This window comes from Podarcis filfolensis (assembly GCF_964270895.1).
Source record: "Podarcis filfolensis genome assembly, chromosome: 16".
NCBI lineage: Eukaryota > Metazoa > Chordata > Lepidosauria > Squamata > Lacertidae > Podarcis > Podarcis filfolensis.
The window spans coordinates 8,074,035-8,086,857 of record NC_139620.1 but is presented as its reverse complement, the minus strand read 5'-3'; the positions used below and the strand labels follow the sequence as shown (position 1 = coordinate 8,086,857).

The window sequence follows — 12,823 nt, the reverse complement described above, 5'->3', positions numbered from 1 at the left end:
CAACTTGCGTCAGGTCTAGTCAGGGATGACGGGTGTTGTATCCAGCAAAACCCTGCAAGCTGCAGGTTCCCTGTCCCTGTATTAACAGATGGTCAAACCCATGGGCCTGGTGTAAACAGAACGTAGACCTATGTTTGGTGCATGAGAAATTGGGCAAAAGACTCTTGCATTGCATTGGGTTAGACTACCTGATCCTGGGGTGTGGGTGGCTGTGTGTCTATGATTTTACATTAACCAGCAATTGTGAATTTCCATAGGGGTCTGCCCCTGTTGAATTTCAGCACCGGGTCATTTTTGGGCTAGTGTAAGGACGCAGGTGGCGCTGTGGGTTAAACCACAGAGCCTAGGACTTGCAGATCAGAAGGTCGGCGGTTCGAATCCCCACAACGGGGTGAGCTCCTGTTGCTCGGTCCCAGCTCCTCCCAACCTAGCAGTTCGAAAGCACGTCAGAGTGCAAGTAGATAAATAGGTACCGCTCCGGCAGGAAGGTAAATGGCGTTTTTGTGCGCTGCTCTGGTTCACCAGAAGCGGCTTAGTCATGCTGGCCACATGACCCGGAAGCTGTACACTGGCTCCCTCGGCCAATAAAGCGAGATGAGCGTCGCAACCCCAGAGTCAGCCACGACTGGACCTAATGGTCAGGGGTCCCTTTACCTTTACCTTTAAGGGCCCCAAGATCTGGAATTATCACAAGTGTGGAGCTGCAGCTACAGGCCTTTGCAGGGTCCAGTTGAGATGACTGCGGACAAAGAACGTCTGAGAAGTTGGACTCAGAGCAAATTTTCCCAGGCATAAAATAGGTTTTGTTTTCATTTAAAAGTGGGACTTCAGTGATCAGACCACCCCCTTGATTTCAATAAGGCGTTTGCGAATGCTCGGTACCAATCGCTTGTTGACTTGAGCTGCTTTTGTTCTTAAACCGTTTCCTGTCTCTGGGAGGCTGGCGGGTACTTGAGACGCCCACGACCCAAGCCGTTTTCGCTGTCTGGAAAATACTCGGGGGCGGTGGGTGGAAACGAAAGCAGCTTCAATATCCAGAGCGGTTTTTAAACGGAAGTTCAGCATACAGTTTCTTAACTGGGCGCATAGCAGTCGCCGTCCCGTTTTTTCAAAATTTCCACCGCTCTGGACCCTCCTTCCCATGTGCACAGCACTGCAAGGGATTTGGGAATGGTGCGAAACCGAAGTCTCCTGGTACGTGCCTTGAAAATGCCCTCCCTTCCCTTCCCTGTGGCTGTTTTTTGGGCAAGATGACAGGCCGGCTCCATCAGGCCTCCTCTCCCTTCATTCAGTAGAGCATCAAATCTCAGAATCGTAGAGTTGTAAGGGGTCCCCAAAGGCCACCTAGTCGAACCCCCTGGAATGCAGGAATATCAACTAAACCATCCAGGATATGTGGCCATCCAATCTCTGCTTAGAACCCTCCAAGGAGCCCACAACCTCTCATGGGCAGTGATAGAAATAATAATAATAATAATAATAATAATAAATTTTATTTATGCCATGCCCTCCCTGGCCAGAGCCGGGCTCAGGGCAGCTAACACAAGTAAAATTACAGCAAAAGCATAACAGGGGGAAAAACAACACAATTTAAAATACAGGTTAAAATGCAGTTTAAAATGCAGCCTCATTATAAAAGTAGCCCATAGATCAAGACCATAAGGGGAGGGAAACAAGGGTTAGACAGAGTCCAAACCAAAGGCCAGGAGGAACAGCTCTGTTTTGCCGGCCCTGCAGAAAGATGTCAAGTCCCGCAGGGCCCTAGTCTCTTGTGACAGAGTGTTCCACCAAGTTGGGGCCAGTACTGAAAAGGCCCTGGCCCTAGTTGAGACCAGTCTAACCACCTTGCGACCTGGGACCTCCAATATGTTGTCATTTGTGGACCTTAAGGTCCTCCGCAGGGCGTACCAGGAGAGGCTGTCCCTCTGAGAAACGAAAGCTAGGAGCTAAATGGCACCTGAAACCTGGAATATCTAGGCGCACTTTTTAATAACAAGAATACAAAGCTGAAAACGAATGAACTGCAGCTAAAATATTGCATTCACTTTTCACATGGTCCAGTCCAGGGGTTCCCAAACTTTTTTCAAAGAGGGCCAGATTTGATGAAGTGAACATGCTTGAGATATACTGCCACGGGGGTCGGATTAAATTGACCGGTGGGCCGGATTAGGCCCCCGAAACGGACTTTGGACATGCCTGGTCTAGTCCTTCCCCTGCCCACCCCCCTAATATTCTTAAGAGGGTCTCTTCTCCAGTCTTCAGAGTAGCTAGAAGTGGGGAGGCAGGAAAAGCCTCTCTCCTTCCATCCTGCAATTTTAAATCTGAAATCTTCGGCGCAGCACTGTGCCCAAAGCTCGGAAACTGCTCATGCGAATGCGCCTAGAACAATGGGAGTTTCGAACACTGTTCATGGGAGCCCATATTCCACTGTCAAACAGCTCTTAGTGTCAGCCCTTTCTGATGTTGAGTCAGAATCTCCTTCCTTGTAACTTGGAACGTTGGCTGAAGTCCTGTCCTCCAGAGCAGAAGCTTGCGCCGTGGGATTTTTAATCTCAGCATCGTGGGTTGGAGTCCCACATTGGGCAAAAGATTCCTACATTGCAGCAGGTTGAACTAGATGACCCTCGGGGTCCCTTTCCAACTTTACAATTCCATGATTATAGGACTGTCACCAAAGGAGAGCTGAGAAGGAGAGTTCGTTCCGTCAGCTTTCCCAAAAGAGCTGCTGTATCAGGCCACCTCCTAACCCTGAAAAGTAGAAGCTGAGCTTCATAAGAACAACCGTTTAAGAACTGGTGCCCAAGTTTGATAATTCTTGTTTTGTTTAAAAATGTTAAGCCTGCAGGGCCAGGACTGTTTTGTTATAATTGGTTGTACACAAGCCACTTCTGGCTGAAGAATGGAGTACAAATACTCAGAATAAATAAGATGGGGTTGACCAATCTCCCGGGAAAGGAATCCCCGTTTTAAGTTTCTGAGGAACACTGTGGATCTGCCAAGAGGCCGTTTCCAAAGCCGCATTTACGATACCCAGCAAAGAGGCTGGCTCTTTGGTTGGGTTTGACCTGCGAAGAATGGGACGGGTTGAGTGGCTTGCAGCAATGATTTTGCCTTCTCCGTTTTGCCATTGGCCGAGCACCGCCAGTTTGCTGCTTTGACGTTCTTTCTTCGCGGCAGTTTTTTTTTGTTTTTTTCCTACGCATAGGGTCTCGATGAAAGGATGTGGGCGGCGGAATCCTTCCTTCGCACGGAGCCCTCGGAATAAATGCTCCCTTGCATTCCTTTCTCGCCAGATGAAAACACGGATGGGGCTGACCGTGCCAAATTGCTTAATGAGATGGGAATGGAGCGGCCCAAATAAAAGGCATTTTACTCCACCCACTCTGTGTGTGTGTGTGTGTGTGTGTGTGTGTGTGTGTGTGTGTGTTTGTCTGTTTCTCCCATGCTGCCTTCATTAAAACGCAGCTTTCTTCTGTGAAATTTCTGTTGAATCCGTGGACCTGCCAGTGAGAACGCAGAACGGCCAGTAATGGAGTGAACGGGTTGGGGGTGCTAAAATCTCATCTAGGGAAGAAATTGAAGGGTTGTATCCAATGGTTCTCCTACAAGTCAAATGAATGGACTCGACTACACCATGTGTGTTATATCGTAAAATCAGAAGGGAGGCCATGGGTCATCTAGTCCAACCCTCTGTGATGCAGGAATCTCAGCTAAAGCATCCATGACAGATGGCAATCCAACCTGCTTTAAAAAAGTTTAAAGCACTGTCATGTCACTTTAAAGGCAGGGCTACCCAAGCCCCCCCAAATTGGGCACTGTACAGTGGTACCTTGGGTTAAGTACTTAATTCGTTCCGGAGGTCCATTCTTAACCTGAAACTGTTCTTAACCTGAAGCACCACTTTAGCTAATGGGGGCTTCCCGCTGCCGCCACGCTACTGGAGCATGATTTCTGTTCTCATCCTGAAGCAAAGTTCTTAACCCGAGGTAATATTTCTGGGTTAGTGGAGTCTGTAACCTGAAGTGTATGTAACCTGAAGCGTATGTAACCCGAAGTACCACTGTACTGTATTTTGCTGTAAGTGTTAGGATAACCTCTTGCAGTGTTACAGTTCTGTGGGTTTCCTGGGAAGGGGGGGGGGGTTACTTGTTAAACCACTCTGGGAATTGCAGCCCTAAAAACACTCAGCACCTGCAGCAAACTACAATTCCCAGGATTCTTTGGCGGAAGCCATGACAGTGGTACAGTACAGATGGTGCCTTGGTCATGTCTACTAATTTCAGTGGGACTACAGAGCCTAGGACTTGCCGATCGGAAGGCCGGCGGTTCAAATCCCAGCGACGGGGTGAGCTCCCGTTGCTCGGTCCCTGCTCCTGCCAACATAGCAGTTCGAAAGCACGTCAAAGTGCAAGTAGATAAATAGGTATCGCTCCAGCGGGAAGGTAAACGGCGTTTCCGTGCGCTGCTCTGGTTCGCCAGAAACGGCTTAGTCATGCTGGCCACATGACCCGGAAGCTGTACGCCGGCTCCCTTGGCCAATAAAGCGAGATGAGCGCCGCAACCCCAGAGTCAGGGTCTGGGTTCCTTTACCTTTTACTCTGGGTCGGACTAACATTAGAGAAAATGCTGTAGGTCCACTTAGCTGGATCCAACCCTTGTTACGCAGGGGTGAATGTGGAATTCGTTTTTGGCGTAGAACTGGGCATCTCTGAACACTGTGCCACCCATTTGTGTTATAGTACGACTCGTGCAACACTTTGGCGACTAATATACACACCATAATTACCAAAATAATTATACATTCTTTATCAATCTTCTGAGAAAAGTGCAAAGCCACAGAGACTTGCGAACTACCCAACCTAAGATGAACTTATGATGTGGAAGAAGATTGGAAGAAATTTAAAGACTATTTACAGAAATATTGCAAAATTAATGAATGTTAGAATGATGTTGGATAGAAATTAAGTGGTTTCCAGCTGTAATGCTTTAAGAATATGGAAGAAGGGTGTAATTAGGTAAAAAAAAAAACAAAACTAAAATGATGTTGGATTGGAAATAAGTGGTATTGGCAACAAAGTTAATAAGAATATGCAAAAATGAATTGATAATGGATGAAAATACTGAGTTATAAAATGTTAAGTTATAGAGATAAGATAAATGAAAGAGGGTAAGGATTTGCTGATTTGATTATTTAAATGGGAATACAAGAAGGGGAGGTGTGAGGAAGTCAAAGAAACAAGCAAATGAGTTTTATGTTATGAAAAAGAATTGTTTTTATTTTTTCTTGGTTTTTTTTGTATGTTTTACTTATTTTTTATTTTTTATTTTTATGTGTTTTTGTATATTTGTCTTTGTAAAATCTTAATAAATATTTCTTAAAAAAAAAAATAAGATGAACTTATGATGTCTGATTTCAGTGGATTTTTCATGTGCTTATCCATTTGTGCTATGGCTTTCTGTTTTGTTAAACAAAAACAAAGAGCTGAAGTTCCCAGTCCTTAAGATTTTGGGAAGTATGTTTAGGCCCCAGCCTGCAGGAAATTGAACAGGGCCCCTGAAGTGGCGCTTCAGAACTCAGCTGAGCTCCTTGTTCCTGATCCCATTCCCAAAGAATGGTAGAACAAAGTACAGTGGTACCTCGGGTTAAGTACTTAATTCATTCTGGAGGTCCGTTCTTAACCTGAAACTGTTCCTAACCTGAAGCACCACTTTAGCTCATGGGGCCTCCTGCTGCTGCCTCGCCACTGGAGCACAATTTCTGTTCTCATCCTGAAGCAAAGTTCTTAACCTGAAGCACTATCTCTGGGTTAGCGGAGTCTGTAACCTGAAGCGTATGTAACCTGAGGTACCACTGTATGTTTTTTTGCTACGATGAAAATCTATCTCATTTTGGGAGTGGGGGCATAGCCGTTGAGTGGGATGGCATAGGGTTTGGCTCCCTCAGAGTCCAAACTGACTCAAGAGTCCAAACTGGCTGTGACGACGCAGGTGGTTGAATGCATTTCTTCAATTTCTTTATATATATAAATAAAAATGATTATTGTACACCAAGACTTGTTTCCTATTGAGGCAGCTGGTTTGGCCACTGGGAAAGGAGGAGGCCGGACTGAGATGGGCTTGATCCTGCAGCAAGGGTCCTCAGGGTGCCCACTTCCCTCTTCACAACAATCCTGCGTGGTAGACTTAAGCTGGGAAGACGCTGACCAGCCCCCAGACTTCTTTGGGAGTTTTCCAAATGGCCAAGGAAGGGTTTTGGCAGCATGTCCTGCCTGCTGCTGCTCTGCACAGGCCGTCCTGTCCTCCTCCTGCTCTTTCCTAGGTCGTCTGCCGCACAATCAGATACGTGCCTTGTTTGGTCTGCAATGTTCCAGTTCGTGTACTCTCTGGCGCGTCCTGGCCTTGGGGCAGATGCTGTTCCTGCCGTCCCTGGCTTTTCGGCTGCTCTCGCCTCTGCAAGCAGGATCTGTGCTGATCCCCTTTGCCTTTGCAATCTGCTCGTTTTCCAGCTTCCCTTTGAACGAAATCCCCTCTGATTTTTAATCCTTTAATGCTGTTTGCAAAACCGCGGTTCGAGCACGTTTCTGCGAGGTTCCTCCTCCCCCCTCCTTTATATAAAGTTCTGCCTGGGTGGGGAACCTCAGGCCCGGTGAGCCAAGGGCGGCCCTCCGAGCCTTTCTATCTGGCCCTTGGAATATTTCCCAGGCCACACCCCCTCTTCCTAAGCCACGCCCCTCACTGGCCCTACTTTCTATCCCAAAGTGTGTTTGCCTGGCAAAGAGGTGCCCTCAAAATCTGGTCTTACCTCTTGTACAGAAAAGTAAGACTTTTTTCGTGCCAAAATGCATCGCTTTACACTTGTTGAAGGCATCTCTGATGAAGGAACAGAAAGCAATAGTGCCTAAAGGGTGATGTGGCTTCCTATGTGGGTGGACTTTTGACATTTCAGTTTCACTCTGCCTTATATTCATCTATATGTATCTACAAGCGATACAGAACCACAGCCACAATGCTCTGTATGGTGCCCTCGTGATGTGAGACTACAACTCCCATCAGCGCCCTCAGGATCTTCAGGGATAAGCGTTGTAGTTTGGCAACACCTGGAGCTCACCTTATTGGCAATGCCAGCTTTAAAGTAATATTTGTGAGCCACCCCAAAAACTCTCAAAAAAAGCGAACTCCAAAACTTGGTGATACTTCTGAAGCTGGATGTTGTACTTTTCTGTTTTCTTTTTTTTAAAAAAAGCTTGTGACACTGATTGGTCCTAATATAGGTATTGGCCACCTGTGGATTTAGGCACGTTAAGTGTCTAGAATTGCAGCCAGTGTTAGAAACTCAGATATATAAGGTAGGCACCAAATCGCACCTTAGCTCTAGGTTACAGTTGTCACAACGGAATGTCTATTTGCCAGGGGGATGGACTGGATGACCCTGGGGTCCCTACAATGCGACAATGCTGGACTATCGCTTGCTCTTACATTTCATTTGTTCCAGCAGGCAAGAAAAGCAGCACACACAATGGAAATGGAATGAACTATGGACTAAGCCAGAGGTTTTTAAACTGTGGTTGCCAACGTGGCGCCCAAAAATCTTCTTGTAAATGCAACTGGACCCATGCCAGTAGCGAAACCTGCCTGCGGAATTTCGAACACTGATTGCAGCCTGTGTCTCTTTTTAAGTCTCTACTTGTTGTTTGGGGCTTGTTTCGTTAGATGGCTATAAAGAAGTGAAAAAAAGAAAAGAAAACCAATTATTTAAGAAAAACGCACTTTGCACATGCTCAGCGGTTATTTCTTTGAAATAGACCTCACAAATGTAATCAGTGATAATAATTTATATACCGCTTACATGCCCAAAGGAACTTCTAAATCGGCTTACGGGTTTAAAATCAATACCATTACGCTTCTAACCCCGCACCAAATTAAAGTATGCGCCAGTCTCCCCAAAGCCGAGTCCGCGCAGGGCGCGGCGGGAGAGGTAGTTCCCGCTGCCGCTGCTTGGGGAGGCGCCTTATGGACGAGAGGACTCCACCTCCCGTCGTCCCTTGCGGCGGAGCGTCCTCACCCCTCTCATTGCCCGCGCGGGGCGCGCCGGGAGCCGTAGTCTCGCCGCCTTTCCTCGGCCGCGCGCGCCGCATGTCGGCGAGGCAAGTAAACAAACTCGCTTTCCCGTCGTGCCCCGCGGCCGAGCGCAGAGAGGGAGGGAAGGCTGCAGCCCCGCCGCTCCTCTCACGGGCCAGGGAGGGTTGGGAGGAGGAGGCGGCGGCGGCGGACCAAGATGGCGGCGTCGGGCTCCGGGGCCGCGGCGGCGGCGGCTGCGGGAGCCGGACCGGGCTCCTCCTCGTCGTCGTCGGGCGGCGCTCCGGCCGCGGGGGGCGTCGTGGCTGCGTCTGCCGCGGCAGCCGCCGCCGCGGCGTCCAACCCCCGCAAGTTCAGCGAGAAGATCGCGCTGCAGAAGCAGCGGCAGGCCGAGGAGACGGCGGCCTTCGAGGAGGTGATGATGGAGCTGGGCACCACACGGGTAAGGAGGACGAGGAGGAGGAGGGAGAACGGGACGGGGGGCGGGGAAGGTGAGGGTGAAAGGCCGCCTCGCCGCCCGCCTGCCCCTCGGCCGGTCCGTCCCTGAGGGGGCGCTGCGGAGGAATGGGGGAACCGACTTCCGGTGAGGGGCAGATATAGGGGGGTAGCGACATCCGGTCTTGGGGGTGGGAGAACGGGGTGGGAAGGGAGCCAATGACGGGGCGCCGACTTGGGAAGTGGAGGGCGTGGATTGGTTGAGGTCCTGGGGTGCAGCATCAGTTAAGGATGGGTGTGGAGGGGGGAACCCGGGTGGTGGGGATCCAATGGTAGAGTTGGAGGGCGTGGATTGGACTAGGCGGGTGTGAGGTCATGGGGGGCATCCTCAGTTGAAGATGGGCGTGTGAGATAAGGTGGTGGTGATGACGTTGGGTCTCTTGGAGGAAGAGATGTTGAGTCTTAAGTGCTTAAATGGGTGAAAGGGAGAGCTAGTGGGGGGCTTGTTTTGGGGTCATGGGGGGTCATAAGGGGAGGGGGTGCTGAGAGAGGTCATGGAAGCGCCTTAGGGAAGATGGTGGTGGCTGTAAGGATGTGAATTGGCGGACACCCTGTGTTGGGTGCTGTCTTATTTATCTATTTTCTAATAGATAAATGAGAGGGACACGGGTGGTGCTGTGGGTTAAACCACAGAGCCTAGGACTTGCCGATCAGAAGGTCGGCGGTTCGAATCCCTACGACGGGGTGAGCTCCCATTGCTCGGTCCCAGCTCCTGCCAACCTAGCAGTTCGAAAGCACGTCAAAGTGCAAGTAGATAAATAGGTACCGCTCCGGCGGGAAGGTAAACGGCATTTCCGTGCGCTGCTCTGGTTTGCCAGAAATGGCTTAGTTATGCTGGCCACATGACCCGGAAGCTGTACGCCGGCTCCCTCCGCCAATAAAGCGAGATGAGCGCCGCAACCCCAGAGTCGGTCACAACTGGACCTAATGGTCAGAGTTCCCTTTACCTTTTTAAACGATAAATAGGTGGGTCTCTTCCTCCACAATAACCCTGCGAGTTAGGTTAGGCTGAGAGGCAGTGACAGGCCCAAAATGACACAGTGAGCTTCATGGCCAAGTGGGGATTCGAACCCTGGTCTCCCAAGCCCTAGTCTAACCGCTGCACCAAACTCCTTGCCTCAGGTCCACCAATGGCATGCAACCCACCCACCCTCTGGAAGGTTACCCACTATATTTCTTATAGTATATTCTCTTGTATTACAATTTGAAATCTGTGGAATTCTCCAGTTCATTGCCCAATCGATGGAGTTCTGTGGAATTCAAATTGCAATTCGATAAAATTCATAAGAAATCTATTAAGGAATCATCCAGCATCCAGCATAGCACATTACGATTGCAGCAACAGGCAGGAAAACCATTACGTGGTCTGCTGAGACCCTGAGCCATTTTTAAGTGGTCTGTTGGGATGAAATGTTTGGGAATGGCTGGCTTAGGATGTAAATGAGGGTGGAACTGTCTGTAGGAGAGCAATGGCTTGAGAGTTGGCTGTGAATGAATCAGGTTATGGAGGGACCTTATCTAGGGGCATGGCCTAGTGTATTTGAGGTGGGTGTCACTAGTGGGCTACTGCAGTGTAGGGGACTTGTGGAAGAGTAGTATTCTCAGGACTGAGGGTTCCCATTTTCCCCAAGATCAATGTTAGAACTGATGAGACCATTGTGGAAGCACACTGTTTAGGGAAGGGTGGGGGGGTCATTGAAACACTCGCATAAGGAAAAGCAAGGGAGAAGGAGAATAGGGAGAATTTGGCCTGATTGGGTAATGGCATGGAGCACTCCATAGAGGAGGAATCTGGGGGAGGGATGTACTGTAATAGGGGAGGTGGGCTTGATGGGGACACTGCTGTGTTTTACAGTATAGAATGCTTAACTGCTGAAATCAGCTACAGATTTTGATGAGCATCGGTGCAAATCTTCCCCACAGACTGGAACATAGGAAGCTGCCATCCACCGAATCAGACCATTGATAAATCTTTCTTAGTATTGACTACCCTGCCTGGTAGCAGCTGCCCAGGATTTCAAACAGAGTTCTCTTCCAGTCCTACCTGGAGATGCCAGAGTTTGAACCTGCAAAGCAGATGTCCCTTCCCTTGGATAGGGCAAACTGGTCTATCTAACATGGGCAGAGAGGGCACTTGGGATATAAAGTGTGCACAGGTGTATTAACCATGAATTGCCATTCACAGAGGGCTTAGGTCAGACCTAAGCAGCATAGTGCGAACAAGCTTCAGGCCTTGCTGGCAGAAGGGGGACTTGATGCCAGTATCTCTGGGTTACTCAGAAATCTCTCCCATCCTCAGTCTTTTAACAACTGAATATCCTAAGCTGAACATGTCAAAAGTGGCTCTTATACATTGAGTAGAGACTCTCTGGTCTTCTGGATACTGCCTCATCAGCCCCACCCAGTATGGCCGACAAGCAGGACTGATGGGAGTTGTAGTCCAGCAATATCAGGGCGGCAGGTTCTTCCACCCCCTCTGTAACAGAAATCCTCTTGCTTGAGTTTTCTTCTACCATTGTTTTTGGGTTTCCAGGGAGGAATGAGTCTCTCCTGACAGACTTGCTGAGGTCGTTGGTTCATTCATTTATCTCCCTGCGTGATTCTCTGCCTGATCGTGATTAGGGCCGTGAAATGTGGTGAACATCTGGAGATACATAACCAACTAGGAAACATTATTTCGACAATTGGCTTTTTTTAAAAAAAAAAAAAGGTTTTGCTTTGAACGATGCTTGGGGAATATGCTGATAAAGTCGTCGTCTTCTCTCTGGCTTCTGCAGTGCTCGAGGCAAAATGTTGGGCAGGTCCCCCCCTCTTCTTTTCATTCCGCAGATCTGGAACAATCTCCCACGGGAAAGAGGGGGAAAGTCTGCTCCCCGGAGATGGTTAAAATTAGATTGGGCAAAGGATGAGAAAACGCAAAAACAGCGGCCTGGCCTCGGCGGGGGTGGAGGGGCACATTGGATGCGGCTGTCTTGGCGAGTTGAGTTGGTATCACTTGCCAAAGTTGGGTCAGGCTGGAGCCCTGGGGGATTTCTGTGCCAGGAGTCTACCTGGAGTGTATTACGCACCCTCGGATCTGTACAGATTTGGGGACTTAAGAGTGGCACTCAGGAAGTGCTTCTCTGTTTCCAGCGAAGGCTTGCCATGTTAGATCAAGCCTGGAAGGCCACACCTGCACCATACATTTAAAACACGACGATACCACTTTAAACAGCCATGGCCTCCCGCAAAGGATCCTGGGAGCTGTAGTTTATCAAGAATTCTGAGAGTTGTTAGGAGACACCCCACCCCCAGTTCTCCTCAAGAGCTATAATTTCCAAAGTGGGTCAACAATCAATCCCTGTTCCCAGGGAATGGTGGGAATTGTAGCTCTAGGAGGGAAATGGGGGGTGTCACCTAATGACTCTTGGCACCCTTAGCAAACTACAATTCCCAAGAATCTTCATCCTGTCGACTTGGGGTGACTTCCCAGCGTTTGGCCACTAGGTTGGAGGATCCACTGAGAACATCACTGGACAGGTCAGAGGGAGAAATGGAAAACTCTTTGCGAGGCCTGCCTGAGCTGTCCAGACACCTGAGAATTAATTTAGGTGGATTGCTTTTCTCCATTGTGTAGGAACTTGTTGGATACAACCCTATGTAAATTATAACATTACATCTGCTCAGAGTAAGGCCACTGAAATGAAGACATGAATAGACATGACTAACTTCGCTCCATTGATTTCAGTTGGTTTTCCCTGAGTGGAAATTAATTGGATTCAGCCCACTCTTTTTCATAATGACATCCCACATATATGCGAAGTTTGTTTGACTTCTGCCAAACCACATTTGTGTGAATCGAAATGGTGTGATTGACAAGCTGGAAAGTGTGCAGAGGAGGATCGAGGGTCTGGAAACCAAGCCTTATGAGGACCGGTTGAGGGAATTGGGTATGTTTAGTCTGGTAAAGAGGAGATATGATAGCCATCTTCAAATATCTCAAGGGCTGCCACATGGAAAGTGGAGAAAGCTTATTTTCTTCCACTCCGGAGGGTAGGACCCAAACCAATGGCTTCAAGTTACAAGAAAGGAGATTCCAGCTAAACATCAGGGAGCACTTTCTGACCGTCAGAGCTGTTTGACAGTTGAATGGACTCCCGTGGTGGGCTCTCCTTCCTTGGAGGTTTTTAAGCAGAGGTTGGATGGCCGTCTGTGATAGATGCTTTAGTTGAGACATTGCAGGAAGTTGGACTAGATTACCCTTTGGGTCCCT

The 12,823-nt window shown here is 48.8% G+C and overlaps 1 protein-coding gene and 1 long non-coding RNA gene across 2 annotated transcripts in view; one reads left to right on the top strand and one right to left on the bottom strand.

Annotated features, from left to right (window-relative positions):
- The window catches only part of LOC310752046, an 83,295-nt gene that overhangs the window by 45,223 nt on the left and 25,249 nt on the right, over positions 1–12,823 (bottom strand). The gene's annotated exons all lie outside the window — the stretch shown is intronic.
- Positions 7,678–12,823, top strand: part of CRTC2 (CREB regulated transcription coactivator 2) — a 39,509-nt gene continuing 34,363 nt past the window's right edge. The window contains exon 1 of the mRNA XM_083591097.1: positions 7,678–8,518. Within this exon, the coding sequence (XP_083447223.1) occupies positions 8,276–8,518 (243 nt within the window). The 5' untranslated portion in view covers positions 7,678–8,275. The remainder of the gene's footprint in view (positions 8,519–12,823) is intronic.